Consider the following 20,861-nt stretch of genomic DNA (forward strand, 5'->3'; position numbering starts at 1 on the left):
CACCACCCTCTAGATAGCCCTGCAGTTGCGGATGGTGCAGTTGCCGTACCTGGTAGTGATACAGCCCGACAGGACGCTGTTGCACCTCCACCTGTCTGTGTGGACCATTTCAGATTGTCAGTGATGTGTATGCTGAGGAACGTAGAAGAGTTCCGCCTTCTCCACTGTGGCCTTGATGTGTGTTACATCTACTGTCCATGACCAGCTCCTTTGTTCACGTTGAAGTTACTTTCCTGACACCACTCCGCCAAAGCCTTCACCTCCCTGTTGGATCTCTCATTGTTGGTAATCAGGCCTACCACTTGTCATTAGCCAACTTGATTGAGTTGGAGGCGTGCATGGTCACACAGGAAGTACGGGAGGGGGATGAGCAGGCACCCGTGGGGCCCGTGTTGAGGATCAGCATAGTGGGGGTGTTATTTCCTACCTTCACCACCTGGGGGCAGCCCATCAGGAAGTTCAGGACCCAGTTGCACAGGGCAGGGTGCAGACCCAGGGCTTAATAAGCTTGGAGGGTACCACACCGTTGAAGGCTGAGCTGTAGAAAATATTTTGTACATAGGTATTCCTCTTGTCCAGATGGATACATTGGGATGGTAGGCAAATTGCAGTGGGTCTAGTGTGAAGAGACCCTTAACTAGCCTGAAAGAACTTCATGATGACAGGAATGCTACAGTTACTTGAGGATATCAGTATTCTATGAGAATGGAATTATCAGGATAACTGTTCCAAATAAATACAGTAAGCTGTACTAAAATGTTGGAAATGGTTTGGAATAATGAGTGCATTCAGAAAAAGACAGACACAAAGTAGGGGGGAAAGGGAAGGGATTTTATTTTTTGGGGTTTACTTTTTGATTAGACCAATTAAAAGCAGTGCTTTGAGTTCCTTTTTTAAGTCAAATTCAAATCAAGTCTGGACATGTGGCATAATTTCATATTCATTGGTGACCGTAAACAAATGGGACAAATTAAAAGCCAATTTGTTGAGAAACCCTTGAGTTTCAAATTTAGGACAGAGACTTATACATGTATGAATCATTAGCAGAAACCAACAGAACACATCTTTGTTCAAAAAAAAAAGCAATGCATTTAAAACACAGATCAAAACAAAGGCAGATGAAAACAGGTTGACAATAACATAGGGCCAAATTCAATTATCTTCTGGCAGAAGAACAGCAGATAATTGAAGGTGGTTTTAAGATGCACATTTTTTGGTCAATGAATAACATTACCTAATCACAAAATATAAATCAATGTTGATCAACAACAGAATTTCGCAATGTTGGGTTAAAATGTAGGCACAATCAAGTTCAACAACTCAATTCAGGACACGTTTTCCAGACAGATCATAAGTAGTCCTGAAAAAAAAAAGACTTTCAATGGAGACTATCCATTGAAATAGTTGTTTTAATCCAGGTTTGGGGTCAATCTGTCTGGGAAACCAGCCCCCAGTGGCTGTCTTCAGGCTGTAGCACACCTGGAAACTAAAATTCTGGAACAATTCATACATATCGAAGTCTCCTCAAAAGGTCAAATGTAAGCTACGTTTTTTTGCACACCGCATTTTTTCGCCCTACACTGTGCATAATACAAAATAAAAAAACGTGCAAGATTACTGACATTACACAGTGAAGGGGTATTGACAAATGCTATAGGCATATTCTTTTTTACAAAAATATTCAGTATTTGAAGTCAAGACATGTCCTTAGCATGACTTATACATTCAGTGTTATTACTAAAAATACTTTATAAAGCAGGTTTAAAAACACACTGCTAAATGTACATATGCTACCAGTATTTTTACACATTTCATTATTTACATGGCTCTTTTTCTTTAACTTATTTCAAGCTCGTGAGCTCCGTTTTGTCGTCTCTAAGATGGCCATTACAGTTCCCATTCTGCAAAGAAACTAAAAGACTGCCTCCCCTCAAATTAGAACCTAGAGGGAGATAGTCAATTAACCACCCACTGATATAAAGGGCCTCTCAGCCTGTAACTTATAAAAACTATTTTGATTGCAGTGCAAGAAGAGTAGGGTGCAGGAAGCAGTGAGTATCTGGAGATTGCCGCTGGAGACTTTAAATGTAAACAGATCCACACTGGCCTTGCGCCTAACGTCCTCTGTGCCACGTTACGCACTTCTCTCAACGTTGCACTTCCTTGTAAGAAACTGCCACACAGCAAACAGGGCCATGGCACAGGAGATCGAGGTTGTGAAACTTAGTTCCACGTTCCTGTTGAATCTGGCCCTCTTCTGCATTGTTTACGGTGTGGGGTTTCAGTAGGGAAGGAGATAGTTTGAAAGTGGCTAATAGCAGTACTGATTGCGTTGGAAAACAGTGACCCAGAGGACCAAATTCTCTGTGCCACTCAAGCCAACGTGGTTGATATGGCACTGGTAACCACGTCAGACATACAAGGGAGAGATGGTGAAAAAAAATTACATCAAAAGACATTGGTTTGGTTAAGACAAAACTGACTCATTGATTAATAACCACATCACAAATAGACAAAATAATTGTATGATAGAGCTGCAGGCCTTGGACCAGAACAACTGCCATAGTGCAGAGCGCACAGCGCAATAAAAAAGTACAGGAGTTGAACGTCCAAGGCCTGTGTGCCATGGCCTCTACACTTCAGTTTGAGGTTATACTTGTGACCTGTACTCACTACTACAGCGGATTCCCTCCTGAAAGATAGCTCTGGTTTCCCTGCAGAACAGTGGATTTTACATCCCCCCAAAACCAGAGGGAAAACAGTAAGTCAAACTAAAAAAATATGCTACTATTGTAGATTGTGCTTCAGGCAGCACCAGGTTGTCAGAGGTGAACTCCTTAATGATTAACAGAACTTAACGTGCCAAAGAATTACCGGTCCACAGAAATGGACTGTAAATGAGACTGCATTAACATGTTATTACTAACAGTATCCAACCCTACCGTTTGGGAAGAAAAGCCCACAGACTTGCTATAACGGCCAACAAAAAAACAACAAAACAAAAAAACAAGAGCATGAATACGAAGGATATCCAGTTCATCGTTAGTGACAGAAACAGACTCCAATGAGAGCATTCTCCCCCACCAACAAGGCTGCAGCGCTGTAATACCTGTGGTACTAAAAAAATATATAAAAAAAATATGGGTGATAAACATCTGCAGAGATTTCCCTACAACATGCCTACCCACCCATCGAACACAGTCTAAAATAGCCAAAAGTATATTACAACGCTGGGGCGTTCAAGGCAGGCAGGAGCCTTCGTTCACACGTTGGCTTTGAAAGGTCAGGTTATGGGAGTCCATCTCTAGGCATGCACCTTGAGGAGGCTCTTCAGCTGGAAGGCCATCATCTCCCTGCTGTCACGAGTACCCATGGGGACCCAGTGGCTGGGGGGCTTGGGCAGCACACTGGGGGAGGGTGGCTCGCTGAACTTGGCCCCTGCATAGCTCGGGCCGCCACACTGGGCGGCCAGAAGTGTGTTCAGGTGGGACACAGCGCCCTCCCAATTCTGATCGTAGGCGTTGGCAAAACGGACAGAAGTGTTTTTCTTCTCAGCCGACGCGGCCAGCCGCGCCTCTGGAAACCAGGGGTAGGCTGCGCCCTTGCGGTGGCCATGTTGGTGAGGACCTCCCGCCGCCCCTGAGGATGCTACAGTTGTCACTCCATTCTGATCACGGACAACTCTCTGCTTGGCCCGGCCCAGCTGATGGTTCTTCTTGGGCAATGGGCGCTCTGGGTGTGACAATGGAATGTTGTACCTCTCTCCACCTCCCATACTGTACTTTCCAGACTATGTCACCTGAAAGAGGAATACATTTAAATTAAGAACCAAATCTTTAAAAAAAAAAACATTGAAACAATAAATTTTGAACATTTACAATTTAGTCATTTTGCAGACACTTATCCAGAATTTACAAGTGACTTGCTCAAGGGCATACAGATGTTTCACCTATTCAACTCAGTGATTCGAACCAGCGACATTCCAACGCTCTTAATGCTAAGCTAACGTTACCTGCTGCCTAACAATTAAACATGACAATTGTCCCCCGTTGACAACGCTTTAACAATATGGTTTTAAAAAAATATTATATATATATATATATATATATATATATATATATATATATATATATATATATATATATATATATATATATATATATATATATATATATATGCGTAGTTGATAAGACGGGCAAAATAGAATTAACAGAACTGCTGGAACAACTGTGCATTACTGAAGCTACTCCAATGAGCTCAATTGGGCTACGTGCAAAAGATCAGCCCTTCCCCCACCCGACAGCAAAAACAGTGTAGCAGCCAATGCCTACCTCTTTGTTGTTAGAAAGTTGGATGTGCAGAGATGTTTCCTTCTTAATTTCTCCTTTCCAATTGGGCTCCAGGTCCTCAAAGTAGTCTTCGGTCTACTTCTCGCTGCACTTTTAGGTCCAGCAAGATCTGGAGTTGTCATGTGCCAATGAGCGTCGTTTTCCCGTGAAGCCGAGTAGAACATCAATTCACTTCAGCGCACGAAAATGCTCAAAGAAGCCGATCTAAATAAGACATTTAAAAAAAAATGTTTTAGAAATACTTCGGGTAAAATAGAACGACACTGCTCCAAGTATGTAAACTGTTGATGTTACAAATTGAGAATGGGGCCAGTTGTCTTGTGACAAACATGCATCTTCACAAAGCTAACTACATTCTACAAACTGTCTGGTAAAATCCATAAACTGGTAGCAACATAATGCATATTGGTTTACTGGAAAATAAAGCAGGTAGCTAACTAGCGTCCATGTTTAGCTATGTAAAGCCACCACGTAAACAGCGAATAATGCTTTCACTGGCGTGGAAGACTGCGAACGTCGTCAACAAACGTTACGTTAGCTTGGTGGAGAAATCGAGCGATTGATGTTCACTTTAGCTGAATACATTTTTTAAATACACCTGGATTAACCGTAATTTGTGCTTGTTAACATCACTAAAGTTAGATATGTTCAGGGTTCTTATTATCATTGTAAGTAAATAGCCGTCTATCTAGGTCACTTCTCTGGCAACAAAACAAAGAACGCCACTCATAAGTCATATGGCGTCACAAATTCTAGCTAAATTAACTTAGCCAATTTAGCTAAACACAGGCTCTTACCGACTTCCTCAGGCTTAGTTGGTAAAAGCCCTTTGTCAGAGACTGTTGAATTGACGTCTGAACTCTCTGAATGTAGAAATTGCTATATCTAGAACCGTGTGTACATCTCTATTCCCTCTCGACTGTCTGATTTGCAACAAAATGGAAGCTCGAGCAGGTATATGTAGCTGCGCAAGCTGAGCTCTGACCAATCACAACAGCTCTGTGACTGAAGGACCAATCGGAGAGGCCATACAGAGACGCATTTACGTCTGTTGCCAGACAGTTGACGAGAAAAGACAAACCTCCCGCCCTAGGCTTCCTTTGTTGAGGGTATTTCCAAGAAGAAGTGGTAAAGCATCAAGAAAACCACCATTTACATTCAAATCAAATAAAACAAATCGACATGTTTTTGTCCTTCAAACCTGACCGTCAATAGCCGCTGCTTCGGCAAAAGCTAATACTGGGGTTCCAAATGAACAATTGACAAAATATGTCATGATATGTAGACCTACATTACTAAATAATTTGAGTAGCCTACACTAACCAGGTTTCCATCCAACATTTTTATGCTAAGCTGTTGGCTAGAGTGGACGTGCCACGACCAGAGTGGGCACATTCGCTATGTAATGCAAAATGTGTTGTGACAAAACCATCAGTCGAGTTGGAAATGCGATGGAACCCCGTTTAAATGTGTTTTATTCGGTACATGGGAATTGAACAGCAAAAGTAATGTGTGTGCACTACGTCATCACGCACAGCCTTTTATCAACAACAAGTCAATCTGATGGAAACAGAACTCGTGGGGAAATGCGCATATTGTTTATATGGAGGTTTGAAGAATATTCGCATGAAATTCTGTTGCCATTTGGACGGAAACCTAGTTTGTGAGAGAATCTGTCAGAGATCAATTCCTACTGAGATTACGATATGATTGGCTTCACAATGGTTCAGTATTATGTAATCCAACTCAATAGAATGTCTATTCCTGAATAACAGCATTTCTTAATATATTTATAGTGGCTTGTATTTTTAATTTATTACGATATAATATGGTTTCTCTCTTATTTGGAAAAAAAGAAAACATTTTAACCGGATTTCCTGTAGTAGTGGGTGGGTGGTGATTCATGTGAAATGACGAGAGCAGCAGCAACAGGCTGGGCAAGACTGGGCAAATGACTGTCATCAGTTACCTGCTAACAATGGGCCCACTTATCGGTAATTTGTCAGATATTTGCTCAAGATGGTAAAAAAGTCCCCATAGCTTATTCCCTTTATATGTTTGTTGTTGTGTATTTAGGGTTCAGGATTATTGACCATAGATCATACAGTGAAATACCTTTTACTTGATTGTGTTACACAATTTTGCACTCTCAATAAACCCCACCCCTAACTGCGTCACTGTGGTGGCCCATATGTATATATCATTTTTTTGTTTTGGGGCTCTATAGGCAGCCACTGTCAAGATGTAGGTCTGTTATTAACAGTATTTTCTCACTCAGTATCTGTGTGTTCCATGTTGTCTCTGTTGCTTGATAAGATACTCAAATGACATGCCCCTAAACCTGACCTAATTTTACCATTGCAAATGTTACCTAACGTTAACTTGGCTGGGAACATAGAACAACAATAGTGCAAGTCCTAACATGTTACACTAGAAACCACAAAGCCCGGATTTAGAAACCGTTTCCTGCCATCATACCACTAGGTGTCAATGTGCTGCATCCTCTCTGATAATATACTATCCATTTGTACACAGTGTCTGGTTCGTTTGGGGTAATTGCATTTGCCATTGTCATGGAGCTCTCTCCAAGCCGCCTGACAGTGGCGGTTTATTTCAGGACACGTAAGGAGATCTGCCCTCATTTTACACAATTATAGGAGGATATCTTCTGTTTTCAGAGACGAGAGCAGCACCTCAGACCAGACCTCAAACAACAAACCTTTATGAGGACAATAAATGTGTCTCGCCTGTGTCTGATTTCAGCTTCCATGTTTTACATCAGAGCATGATTATAATCTGTGGTAATAGTACAGTGATAACAGTATACACCGAGTCTGTGACTTATTATAGAACATACTGTTCTAGATTTTGAAGGCTGGGTTTACGTGTTAAATATTTATAGCAGGTCCAAGTCTACGGGATAAAACAATTGTATAATGGTTACAAGGGATGAATTCCAACTGTGCTCGCCAACGTCTAACACTCATCTGTGTCTCTCACTGTAAAATAGTGTTGTTGCAACATTTTGCCTGTCTATCAACTCGTATACCTTGAGTGAGTACCCCGTGTGTACTACACACCCCTGTGACAAGTCCTTGCAAGGGTTGGGCCTCCTCAGGCCAGAAGCTATGTATGGAATTTAGGTCATTGGGAGGCTCTTTTAGGTCACACAGGAGTATAGAGGAGGTACACACATGATGTCACATAACCCAAGTTGTCAAACTCTCCTGATATGGGAACACAAGCTATCCCTCTCACACTCACCCTATTTTGGGCAAGAGGTTGGATGTGTTTGTGTAGAATTAATAATGACTACAAATATATTGTTTAGTGATACATACAAAGAGCTGAAAGGAAAACCAACAGTTGCGTTTTACATTAGGTAATCTGTTGTAAGCAAATAACCACCTGTAACACAATGACTTTGACTTTGTTCCATTCATCTGAAAGGAAGGAATAGGACACGGTCAGACTACACTTTAAGTGAGGGTCATATCAGTGCCTTTTTTTCTCTCTTTAAGAGAGGCTATGAGAGAGTGGGAGGAAATGTTATCTTGAGACAGCACTCAGCATTATGGCCATAAAAGTATGAAACCTGGCCTGAAGCTATTTCTCATTGAATGTATAAGGAGAAGATACTTTTTGTATTTGGTTCTGGGTTCGGAGACTAATGTTATTTAGCTTAATGTATAACATTTAAAATCATTAAATTAAATAACCATAAAAGGTATAGTAGGTGCCAAATGCTGAGCTTGTGCACCTGTTGAGACAATGCCAGAAATGAAAAACTGGAGGAGCTTAGCTGCCTGCTTGTAATCAGATTTCCTCCCTCTGCCCAGCCAAATTGGTCAGGTCACTGACAGGGCAGTGAAGAGGAGGATAGTATACTGCCTTTACATCAGACATGGTTGACTCTGGTGAGTGGGTCAATGCCAGACCAGACCATCTTTTTCAGTCTAAATGCGTTCAATGTATTGTATAACATGTGTGTTGTAAAGCTAAAATAGTAAAACATTAATTATTTCAGATTGCCTATGGGCAAATTAGCTCTTAGAACCTGATTAGAATATATTAATTAACATATTATTAATTTACTATGTCCTAAATGACAGTTTCTTAATTTTGATAGGCTAATAAAGTATTGTAATTTCCTTCCCTGTGGGATTTTTAAAATGGATTATTTCTAGGCAACAGTACGCAACAAACTTCTGCTCGCCTCAATCATGCCACTTCCCCTACAAACTTTTACCATTCTTGAGTTCCTCCAATTGTAGTTGTTACAGATAGTTAGTGTCGCCCCCTCTTGCTTAAAAAAAACATTACATCCTGGTTGTCTCATGCATGACCATAATTTAGATGATGTTGTCATAGTAAAAACTCAGTGTCACTGTGAAAAAAAATTCTGTATTGAGCAATATGTAGGAAATACAACTTTTGCACAACGAGGGCATCTTGACACAATCATGCCACAAGGGAAGAGCATAAAGAACAAATCATATTCAACGGGGGTTTCGAGCTCTCAGTTGTATAAAAAAAACAATGGTACCATTGGCTGCAGTAAAGGCCGCAGTACTTTAGAATCAGTCAAAAGTCTATCATTATCAACCCCTGTGGAGTAAACATAATATTTCATTGCTCTTAACAGGCAATTTCTGCATCACTATTGGCTGGTTTATGGCTAGCCAGAGGTCACAGTCTGTCTTTTCTGTTCATTAACCTTGTTTCTTCACACATCCTGAAACACAGCTCACTCTCACAGTGAGTGCTCTGTCTCCTCCCTAGGCACCATTTTAACTGTTAATGCGCAAATCGGATTGACAAAAGGCAGAAAACATGAACATGTTAGTACTTCGGGGACTGCAAACGGTCTCGTTTACTGCATATTGGGGAAATGAATAAATGTATAAATATATTGGAGAAATGGAAAGGTGAGGTTGGAGAGATGGGGGGTAGCCAACCTCTTCATTCAGTATTGAGTATTGTATGTGTTAGGAGGACATTATTTAAGACATTACAGAGCGATGGCCCACCCTGAAATAAATCTCTTATGACCTTTCCCGTGTGGCTCAGTTGGTAGAGCATGGTGTTTGCAATGCCAGGGTTGTGGGTTCGATTCCCACGGGGGACCAGTACGGAGAAAAAAAAATGCATGAAATGTATGCATTCACTACTGTAAGTCGCTCTGGATAAGAGTGTCTGCTAAATGACAAAGAAAAGAAAAAATGTAAAATGTTAATCATGGCCTGTATGACTTTAGAACCTGTAGAATTTGTAAATGTAAACATGGATAGTAAAATGTAATGCTCAGCTCCTAAATGTTTAATCTATCTCAGGTGACATAAATGTATGGCTTTCCTTTCTTTCTTACTGCATCCTTCCCCAAGCAGTTTCAGTATATTTTCATCATAGACCAGTGTCTCACTCATTCACTGACTGTTTCTGGTGAGTGGAGATAGGTGGAACTCACTGGCTGAGGTCATCAGTTTGGTCCATCTTCCTCACACCACAGCAGAACTGACAGAAAAGAATCTACACCTGCCTTTATTCTTTTAGACTATGATGAGTCCTTTCCCAACAATACAGAGTTACCGCCCCTTTTTTCAAATTGTCGCCTAAAATGACATACCCAAATCTAACTGCCTGTAGCTCAGGACCTGAAGCAAGGATATGCATATTCTTGATACCATTTGAAAGGAAACACTTTGAAGTTTGTGGAAATGTGAAATTAATGTAGGAGAATATAACATATTAGATCTGGTAAAACATAATACAAAGGAAAAAAAACATGTTTTTTTATCCATCATCTTTGAAATGCAAGAGAAAGGTCACAATGTATTATTCCAGTTTAGGCACAATTTATATTTTGGCCTCTAGATGGCAGCAGTGTATGTGCAAGTTTTAGACTGATCCAATGAACCATTGCATTTATGTTCAAAATGTTGTATCAAGTCTGCCCAAATGTGACTAATTGGTTTATGAATGCATTTTCAAGTTCATAACTGTGCACTCTCCTCAACCAATAGCGTGGTATTTGTTCACTGTAATAGCTACTGTAAATTGGACAGTGCAGTTAGATTAACCAGAATGTAAGCTTTCTGCTCATATCAGGTATGTCCATGTCCTGGGAAATGTTCTTGTTACTTCCAACCTAATGCTAATCACATTAGCGCACTTTAGCTCAACCATCCCTGGACACCGATCATGTAGAGGTTAAAAAGTATGAAAAATTTGCTAAAAAAAAAAAAAAAAGGAAATAGTAACAAAATAACCATAACGAGGCTATATACAAGGAATACCGCTAATGAGTCAATGCCTAGGGGTATGAGGTAGTTGAGGTAATTGAGGTGTGCGACCGTACTCGGAAAATATTCAGCCCTCTTCACTTTTTCCACATTTTAGTACATTAATCTTATTCTAAAATAAAAAATACAATTTCCTCATCAATCTACACACAATACCCTACACTGACAAAGTGAAAATAGGTTTTAAAAAATACCTTATTTACATAAGTATTCTGACCCTTTGCTATGAGACTCGAAATTAAGCTTCCATTGATCATCCTTGAGATTTTTCTCCAACTTGACTGGTGTCCACCTGTGATAAATTAAATTGATTGGACATGATTTGGAAAGGCATACACCTGTCTATATAAGGTCCCATAGTTGACAGTGCATGTCAGATCAAAAACCAAGCCATGAGGTCGAAGAAATTGTGCATAGAGCGCCGAGACAGGATTGTGTTGAGGCACAGATCTGGGTAAGTGTACCAAAACATTTCTGCAGTATTGAAGGTCCCCAAGAACACAGTCGCCTCCATCATTCTTAAATGGAAGAAGTTTGTAACAACCAAGACTCTTCCTAGAGCTGGCCACCCGGCCAAACTGATCAATCGGGGGAGAAGGGCTTTGGTCAGGTAGGTTTCTAAGAACCCAATGGTCACTCAGACAGAGCTTCAGAGTTCCTTTGTGGAGATGTGAGAACCTTTCAGAAAGACAACCATCTCTCAGCACTCTGCCAACCAGGCCTTTATGGTAGAGCGGCCAGACGGAAGACACTTCTCAGTAAAGCCCGCATGGAGTTTGCCAAAAAGCACCTAAAGACTCTCAGACCATGAGAAACAAGATTCTCTGGTCTGATGAAACCAAGATTTAACTATTTGGCCTGAATGCCAAGCATCACGTCTGGAGGAAACCTGGCACCATCCCTGCAGTGAAGCATGGTGGTGGCAGCATCATGCCATGGGGATGTTTTTCAGCGTCAGGGACTGGGAGACTAGTCAGGATTGAGGAAAAGATGAATGGAGAAAAGTACAGAGGGATCCTTGATGAAAACCTGCTCAGGACCTCAGACTGGGGCGAAGATTCACCTTCTCCAAGCACACAGTCAAGATAACACAGGAGTGGCTTCGGGACAAGTCTCTGAATGTCCTTGAGTGACCCAGTCAGAACCCAGACTTGATCCTGATCAAACATCTCTGGAGAGACCTGAAAATAGCTGTGCAGCGACGCTCCCAATCCAATGAGTTTGAGATTATCTGCAGAGAAGAATGGGAGAAACTCCCCAAATACAGTTGGGCCAAGCTTTTAGGGTCATACCCAAGAAGATTTGAGGCTCTAATCGCTGCCAAAGGTGCTTCAACAAAGTACTGAGTAAAGTGTCTGAATACTTTTGTAAATGTGATATTTCACATTTTTATTTTTAATACATTTGCAAAAAATGTCTAAGAACCTGTTTTTGCTTTGTCATTATGGAATATTGTGTGTAGATTGATGGGGAAAAAACTAATCAATTTTAGAATAATGCTGTAAGATAACAAAATGTGGAAAAAGTCAAGGGACGATGCTGTTGGATTTGGTACCTCGTTTCATGTTTTAAAGTGACTGTTTAGAATGTATATGTCTGTGTAAGTTTTGTTGCCTTGTTGCAGTGTCACAACTCAGTTGGCACAGTATGTTTCAACATTTGTGCTGACACTTACGCCAATGTCTCCGTGGACCAGTGGAGGCTGGTGGGAGGAGCTATTGGAGGACAGCTGGTATGGAATAAACAGAACGGAGTCAAACGTGGTTTCCATATGTTTGATGTATTTGCTACCGTTCCATTGATTCCATTCCAGCCATTACAATGAACCCAAAAGGCAGAAAGCATGAACATGTTAGTACTTCAGGGACTGCAAACGGTCAGACATCAGTTTCTCTCGCTCTCTCTCCCTCACTCAGTCTCACTCAGTCACCGACTGGTTCTGGGGAGTGGAGTTAGATGGAACTCAGTGGCTCTGTAGCCGAGGTCATCAGTTTGGTCTGTCTTCCTCCTACACCACAACAGAACTGACAGAAAAGCATCCACACAAGGTAAGCACCTGCCTTTATTCTTGTATTATTTTATACTACGATACAGTCCACCCCACAGGGCAAAAACACTGCCTTGTGGTTTCTGAGCATCATAGAGCAAATCATTATTTGCACAATGTTTGAAACTTGTTATGAGAGAAATGCTGAACGTGAGAGCATGATTGTTAGGTTCTGAAGCACAAAGCATGCTCTCCTTAGGATTTTGCATGTATATAGATGTTAGATGATGCTGTCTGATGTTCAGTCTGTGACCCAGATCAGTCTGTGACCCATGTGTTCTGTTTTTTAATAGCATTTATGAATTGGTACCTCATTGCATGTTTTAAAGTGACTGTTTAAAACGCAGTCTGTGAAAGTCTTCTTGCCTTGTTGTAGTGTCACAACTCAGTTGACACACTATGTTTCAACATATGTTCAAATGTCTCTGTGGTCATACTGTAAATCTAAAATATCCCCCATGAGTCCTTACTCAGTAATAGGTATTGTGTACTTTGCATTAATATATGTATGAGTGGTCCAAGTACCTTCGAGGAACAGAAAAGTAGCCTGCTGTGAACTGTCAATCAAAAAATATTTCAGGTCCACACAGAGAGAGGAAGCCTGAGGTGGTGTAATAAGCAGAGTGCATATACTCGGCTGTCATCTCCGTCAAGCAGATTTAGAAATATTGTCACTAAAGTCAATAAGGGTCTCTGTAAAAAGCAATTTACTTCCTATTTCTCCAGCCCCCATATTTCAAAATGTACTTTCATAAAGCATAAATTTGCGCTGAAAAAATAATGATGATCATTCAGAACCTCATAAAATGAAAACAAAATGTAAGAAAAAAGTGGGGCACTGGTGCAATGCCGTAAAAAAAGTGACCTATTTGTCTGGTTTTGAATGTTCTATTTCTATAGACACAGCAGGGCCGTAACTAGAGTTAGAGTTTTAGCGAGGTTCTTTTTGAAAGTTGAAGCTCATTGACTGCATTTCTATACAATTTAAAAACTTTAAAAGGCTATTTGGAGAACAGAAAAAAAACAAAAAAAATGATCCCAGCCATTATCACCTTGGCTGCTGTAGGTTCATTCACCTAAGTCGATATACAAAAAACACAAATCCAACATTTACTTAGAGCTAACTCTGCAAATGGCACTGCTGGGTGATTTAATGAGTCACAGCCAATCGATCAATGACAATCATTCTTAGCTAAGGTGATCATTTTTTAATGTACAATCTGTAGAAACTATGAGAATAGAAAGGTTCATAACGTTTGTGAAACATCACAGCACAGTGTAAAAAAATATATGGCAGCTAGAAATCAAAACTGGATGGTCTTCAGAGATAGATGGGAGGGTAGCTGAAAGCTGGGATGAAAAAACCCAAAAGATAATTAATTTAAAATATACTGTCTGTGAAATGTATGTAGTATGTATAAGCTGGAAGTGGAAGCATAAGTATTGTTGTCCATTAGTTTACTCTAAGTAGGGTAGGGGTGGTAGGGTTAGGGGGGAAACATTTATAAAGGAAAATATAAAACATATATTTAAAATAATATATACAGTTGAAGTCAGAACTTTACATACACTTAGGGTGGTGTCATTTAAACTCGTTTTTCAACCACTCCACAAATTTCTTGTTAATAAACTATAGTTTTGGCAAGTCGGTTAGGTCATCTACTTTGTGCATGACACAAGTAATTTTCCCAACAATTTTTACAGACAGATTATTTCACTTATAATTCACTGTATCACAATTCCAGTGGGTCAGAAGTTTACATACACTAAGTAGACTGTGCCTTTAAACAGCTTGGAAAATTCCAGAAAATTATGTCATGGCTTTAGAAGCTTCTGATAGGCTAATTGACACAATTTGAGTCAATTGGAGGTGGACCTGTGGATGCATTTCACTGGAGCTCTGTCCAAGTTACCATTGGGTTCTTGGTCACCTCCCTAACCAAGGCCCTTCTATCCAGATTGTTCAGTTTGGCCGGCCGGCCAGCTGGCCAGCTCTAGGAAGAGTCTTGGAGGCCTCCATTATGTAAGAATAATGGAGGCCACTGTGTTCTTGGGGACCTTCAATGCTGCAGAAATGTTTTGGTACCCTTCCCCACATCTGTGCCTCGACACAATCCTGTCTCTGAGCTCTACGGACAATTATTTCAATCTCACGGATTGGTTTTTGCCTTGACATGCACTGTCAACTGTGGGACCTTATATAGACTGGTGTGTGACTTTCAAAATCATATCCAATCAATCATCCTGATTCCCTTGATCACCCTTGAGATGTTTCTACATCTTGATTGTAGTCCACCTGTTAAATGTAATTGATTGAACAGGATTTGGAAAGGCACACCTGTCTATATAAGGTCCCACAGTTGACAGTGCATTACCCAAACAAAAACCAATCCATGCGGTCGAAGGAATTGTCCGTCGAACTCCGAGACACAGATCGGGGGAAGGGTACAAAAACATTTCTGAAGCATTGAAGGTCCACAAGAACACAGTGGCCTCCATCAGTTTGGAACCACCAAGACTCTTCCTAGAGCAGTCCTCCTGGCCAAACTGAGCAATCGGGGGAGAAAGGCCATAGTCAGGGAGGTGACCAAGAACCACTTTGACAGAGGTCCAGAGTTCCTTTGTGGAGATGGGAGAACCTTTCAGAAAGACAACCATCTCTGCAGCGCTCCACCAATCAGGCCTTTATGGTAGAGTGGCCAGACGGAAGCTACTCCTCAGTAAAAGACACATGACTGCCCGCTTGGAGTTTGCCAAAAGGCACCTATAAAGGACTCTCAGACCATGAGAAACAAGATTCTCTGGTCTAATGAAACCAAGATTGAACTCTTTGGCCTGAATGCCAAGCGTCATGTATGGAGGAAACCTGGCCCACATCCCTACGGTGAAGCATGGTGACAGTATCATGCTGTGGGGATGTTTTTCAGTGGCAGGGAACGGGAGATTAGTCAGGATTGAGGGAAAGATGAACGGAGCAAAGTACAGAGAGATCCTTGATAAAAACCTGCTCCAGAGCGCTCAGGACCTCAGACTGGGGTGAAGATTCACCTTCCCACAAGTACAATGACCCAAATCACACAGCCAAGACAATGCAGGAATGGCTTCGGGACAAGTCTTTGAATGTCCTTGAGTGGCCCAGCAGAGCCCGGACTTGAACCTGATCGAACATCTCTGGAGAGACCTGAAAATAGCTGTGCAGCCACGCGCCCCATCCAACCTGACAGAGCTTGAGAGGATCTGCAGAGAAGAATGGGAGAAACTCCACAAATACAGATGTGCCAAGCTAGTAGCTTCATACCCAAGAAGACTTGAGGCTGTAATCGCTGCCAAAGGTGCTTCAACAAAGCACTGAGTAAAGGGTCTGAATACTTACGTAAATGTGATATTTCAATTTTTTATTATACATTTGCAAAAATGTCTTAACCTGTTTTTGCTTCGTCATTATGGGGTATTGTGTGTAGATTGATGAAGGAAATTTTTTGGGGCAAATTTTGTTTTGCCCACTCACCCTCTGAATGGCACTCAGTCTAAGTCATGGAAAGAGCAGGGGTTCCTAATGTTTTGTACACTCAGTGTATGCGATCATATCCCAACGTAATCAAGGTTTGAAATTATTCGATTTTTGTCAAATACTGTATCTATTTGGGCTACTTGAGGTCAATTTGCAGTGTACAAATTATTTATAATTATGTTTCGGAACCCCCGACCATCCGCTCAAGAAGAAAATCGGCCCACGGCTTAATGTAATTGGGGACCCTTGTTATAGCGCATAGAGGATGAGGATATGCTTTCCAAGCTCAGTCTGACCTTAATGACCGTGGCCTGGTGAGGCCCAACTCAACACTGTCTTTCTAACCTAATGTACTTCCATCAACAGCTGGAAATGATGACCAGAGGCCATCTGCACGGCTCTTCCCACCAAGCCCACTCATGTGGCTTACTATGACTCACATCATTGTCTCCTTTAATGATTAAAATGTATATATTTTTTTATCTCAGGAAGTCACCACCCAATTCATTCACTTCAAGTGAGAGCCTCAAGGTCAAAGTGACAGATATCTAGAGGTAGCTTTATGTCTATTGATAATGCGTTTGTTTTTTTACCGTGCCTCTTGAGGTGGGCTAGAAGGGATGGATTTTTCTCTGCTGTAAATAGACAAGAGTATTGTTTTGAGGTGATCAAACAGGTCCCAGTGTTTAAATGGTTATGTTTCCACCGAATGTCTGAAGCATGTTTTTGGTGGATTTAATTTTCTAATAATAGGAATATATTTGACCACACAGACCTGTTTCATCGCCTCAAAACAATACTCTCAATTTACAGCAGAGAAAAAAATATCAACGATAATAAAAAAATAGGACAATAATTGGTTTTGAATTAAACACATTCACAAGCCATTTATTAGCACATTTTCTCCATAAAAAGAGCCTGAAAGGATTCAGGAAGGTGGCAATTAGGAGGCAACTTCTTCTCACAACGCATTGGAGGAAAGGGTCAGAGGTTCCTCCCCTTGGACCATCTCCTCCAATGCGTTTTGAGAAGGAAGCGAGGAACGGGAATGCAAAAAGGAAGTACAATTTAAGAGGCACCATTCAGGGAGTTCTGTTTAAGTAATCAGAGATAATGTCTCCATCCAGTGGTCATATTTGGTACTGTCTGATGACTTGTGACCCATCTGAATTTCTATGGGTACATACAGTATGAGAACAATGTTCATACATTTCCCCTCTGCACCTCTAAGTAGATTTCAGAGCTAACCCCTGACCTATAAGAGATGGATGGATGGGACAAGCCTGTAGGGTCCTCTGTAGGGGCCATGATGTCCGAAGACAATGGCAGCACCCCATCACCTCTGGGTATGTATATTAGAATATTGTCATCATATTTTAAATAGAATAACTTATAATACAATAACTGCGTCTCTTTAAATATTAAATTATATTAAAAATAAATATTATTATGATGATTGGTAATGTGAGTTCACATTGGCTGCCATACAACATAAGCCAATCACTAATGTCTGAATTGTATTCCTGTGTCAACAGTCAACCAGTCCTGTGCGGGCCTGAAGTGCTATATGGTTCTGTTTGAGGCGGAGAAGACAGCCATCGGCTCCATCTGTTTCTTGGCCGGACCCTTCACTTTCCTGGAGAATGCGTTGGTCCTGGGTGTGATCGCCGCCACCGCCGCCTTGCGCCAGCGTCCCTCCTACCTTTTCATCAGCAGCCTGGCCCTGGCCGACATCTTTGCCAGCTGCTTCTTCACCACCAGCTTCCTGGACTTCCACCTGTTCCACCGCCTTGACGGCCCCAACGCCTACCTCTTCAAGCTGGGCGGGGTGACGATGGCTTTCACCGGCTCGGTGGGTAGTCTTCTGTTGACTGCTCTGGACCGCTATCTGTGTATACATCAGGCGTCGCGTTATAAAGTGGTGTTGACGCGCCGCAGGGCCCTGTTGGCTCTCCTTGCCCTGTGGAGCGCCACCATCCTCATCTCTTTCCTCCCTCTGATGGGCTGGAGGTGCCCCACAGGGCTCAGCCAGCCCTGCTCGCGCCTCTTCCCATACATTGACCACCGCTACCTGGCCTGCTGGGTCAGCTTCATCCTGGTGCTGCTGTCACTCATCCTGGGCGCCTACGCCCTGATCCTGTGGAGGGCCAATCGGCATGAGGCATCCATGACGGGCCTCCAGGGGGCGCCTACCCGTGGTCAGGCCCGCATGCGGCTGGACATCCGGTTGGCACGTACCCTGGGCCTGATTCTGCTCATCATGGTGGGCTGTTGGCTGCCGACCCTCTCCTTCATGCTGGCAGACGTCTCGGTGCAGCTCACACACGTCCAGCAGAGGGCCTTTGCTTTCTGCAGCACCATGTGCCTGGTCAACTCAGCCGTCAACCCACTGCTGTATGCCCTGCGCTGCCGGGAGCTGAGGGTGGCACTGATGCGGCTGTTGGGGTGCCTGAGTGAGGGGCTGGGGTGCTGCCAGAGGCACGTAGGGCGAGACACGACCCTTACCCTTCCCTTAGGCGAGAGCAACAGCTGTAGCGCGCACTCCGAGAGTGAGGCGCCCAGACTCGTTAGCTGCCGACCGAACACAGTCTCAGAAATGGTTGGCAAGCAGCAGCTGGACATGACTAGAAAATGAGAAGGGTTGAGAGGCTTACTGTATATCAGGGTTATAGCAGTGATGTGAACTTGTGTTTCTTCTGTTGTGTTCGTAGCGATAAGGAGGTAATGTCTCTAAAATGAACTGTGATAACAGGGACTAAAACAAAGATATCGACCATGTTACCATAAATTGTGTTGACCCACCTACAAGCCAAGTCACTCAGAGATAATATTATTTTATTATTTGTCCAAGGGACATAATAGATTTTTTTATTTTTTACAAACCAGTAGAAATGTGAATTATCCCAAATTAACACCTTTGGGAAGACAACGGCATTGTTGGTGTAAATGTAGATAGCTATGTGTATCCTATGCTTGTTTTCACTTGAGTGTTTGTCCTTTAGCGTCCAGAAGAGGATCCTGACGGGTTCCCATCTGCACATAAATACCTGTCCTGAATAGAGGCCCTGTGGATTGTAAACAATGTCCTCCACATGTGACTGCAAGCAGTGTCGAGATCAGAGGTGTAGGAAAGGCTGAGCCTGGGTGGGTCCAAACAGAAAAAAAGAAGAAGTCCACTCAGATTTTTTATTATTTATTTAAATATTTTTTAATGCTCTTTACTCGTCAGTGTTCCAAATGGAACATTGTCTTTTTACCTAAATATGCAAACACTATCAGAATTCATAGCAAGCAGTACACTGGGTTAGTCAGATTTGATTAAATATAATGGAACAGATGACATGGAATGACATCACATGCCAAAAAGAACTAACTGAAAGACACACCCCCAATGAGCAACGAAATGACTGCATTGAGGCATATGTCACTGTGCTTTTATGGCTATTATGCACCATGCCACTACCTTTCATTTGTTCGTTTAGCAAACAAGACAGCTCATAATCCAGTGCCTTTATCACAGTCAACACACCTATATTTTAGCTTTGTGTAGAATTGCAAGAAATTTGCTTTAAAACAGCAACATGCCAAAATGTGTAGAATAGCATGAGATTAGCTATAAACTGCACATTTGTCTCTGTTCCATGGCAAAATGTGTAAAATAAAATTGGGGGCCCAGACAAATTTCTGCAGGCCCACCCAACACGCCACTGGTCGAGATAAGTGGGGCACAGGTCAGAAAGATAGTCACACAACACAGAGACTAGAACACTTTTTTCTATAGAACACTACAAATGGCAACTATAGTTTACAAGTCATTTTAGTAGATCGATCACAAAACAATCACACACAAAGGTAGATGTTTTGTCTTGTAGATAGTCTAAGTAAAATCAAATCAAAAGAACATTTTATTTGTCACATGCTTCTTAAACAACAGGTGTAGACTAACAGTGAAATGCTTACTTACGGGTCCTTTAACAACAATGCAGTTTATTTTTTTTATTTATACGAGAAATAAATACACAGTGAATAACAATAACGAGTTACAATGAGTCAATGTGCATGGGTACTAGTCTAAGCCATTTGAAGTAATGCCTGGGTATACATATATATATATATTTTCATATCCCTTAATTAGTCCATCGATTTCTTCTCTTCAGCTCCCAGTCTCCAGTTAAAGTGACAAACTGCACTGATGCTAAGACAATTGTGTTTACTCTGCAGCCTTTGAAACAAAGTGTGTTTATAGTCCCACCTCCCTCAAGAGGACAATCCTTCTGAACACAGATGACAGCCTGGAGACAGGGAGACTGCCATTTCAGGTCAGAGAACAGTGGGGGGAAAAAAGGACAGACAGCATGGTTTATGTGAGATGGCAGAGACTAGATGGAGAGAGATACTGAGTCACTTCTGGGAAACAATTAAGTACCTTACTGTGATTATTTTTGACCATTTTAATTGAAAACAAACAAAAATAGCTTCTTAGCCAAGAGAAATTTCTCAAGCAAGACTTTTGCTACGACTGTCTGGGAGTGGTCTGAGTGGGGATGGGAAAACTGAAAACTAGCTCTTTTTGGCAGAGAGGTTTCGAACACTCTTTCTTATAGATGGGTTGTCTGACAATGTCACAAATTATGCGCAGGCATTGATGTGGC

The 20,861-nt window shown here is 41.7% G+C and overlaps 2 protein-coding genes across 5 annotated transcripts; one reads left to right on the forward strand and one right to left on the reverse strand.

Annotated features, from left to right (window-relative positions):
- Positions 1 to 812: 812 nt before the first annotated feature.
- On the reverse strand, positions 813 to 5,305 carry LOC115177129 (proline-rich nuclear receptor coactivator 2). The gene is made up of 3 exons (XM_029737669.1): positions 5,147 to 5,305; positions 4,332 to 4,553; positions 813 to 3,799 (listed from the first exon to the last, which is right to left on the reverse strand). Exon 3 carries the CDS (start codon positions 3,773 to 3,775, stop codon positions 3,305 to 3,307), a length of 471 nt encoding a protein of 156 aa, XP_029593529.1. The 5' UTR covers positions 3,776 to 3,799; positions 4,332 to 4,553; positions 5,147 to 5,305; the 3' UTR covers positions 813 to 3,304.
- A 7,054-nt stretch (positions 5,306 to 12,359) lies between these two features.
- cnr2 (cannabinoid receptor 2) lies at positions 12,360 to 19,222 on the forward strand. 4 transcript variants are annotated; one of them, XM_029737673.1, is made up of 3 exons: positions 12,360 to 12,699; positions 17,441 to 17,555; positions 17,745 to 19,222. In XM_029737673.1, exons 2-3 carry the CDS (start codon positions 17,474 to 17,476, stop codon positions 18,842 to 18,844), a joined length of 1,182 nt encoding a protein of 393 aa, XP_029593533.1. In that variant the 5' UTR covers positions 12,360 to 12,699; positions 17,441 to 17,473; the 3' UTR covers positions 18,845 to 19,222. The 4 variants fall into 4 exon arrangements, with proteins under 4 accessions (XP_029593533.1, XP_029593531.1, XP_029593534.1 ...); XM_029737671.1 differs by having other exon boundaries at positions 17,444 to 17,555; XM_029737674.1 differs by lacking the exon at positions 12,360 to 12,699 and adding an exon at positions 16,262 to 16,763.
- Positions 19,223 to 20,861: the final 1,639 nt, after the last annotated feature.

The sequence above is a fragment of the Salmo trutta genome, chromosome 37 (genome assembly GCF_901001165.1).
Source record: "Salmo trutta chromosome 37, fSalTru1.1, whole genome shotgun sequence".
Taxonomy (NCBI): Eukaryota; Metazoa; Chordata; class Actinopteri; order Salmoniformes; family Salmonidae; genus Salmo; species Salmo trutta.

What these genes read in the sequence shown, in the direction of transcription:
- LOC115177129 (XM_029737669.1), bottom strand. Translation starts at nt 3,775, where the DNA reads ATGGGAGGTGGAGAGAGGTACAACATTCCATTGTCACACCCAGAGCGC.
- cnr2 (XM_029737673.1), top strand. Translation starts at nt 17,474, where the DNA reads ATGGATGGATGGGACAAGCCTGTAGGGTCCTCTGTAGGGGCCATGATG. An exon ending in CAGCACCCCATCACCTCTGG is followed by an intron (nt 17,556 to 17,744) that starts GTATGTATATTA and finishes CTGTGTCAACAG; the next exon opens with TCAACCAGTCCTGTGCGGGC.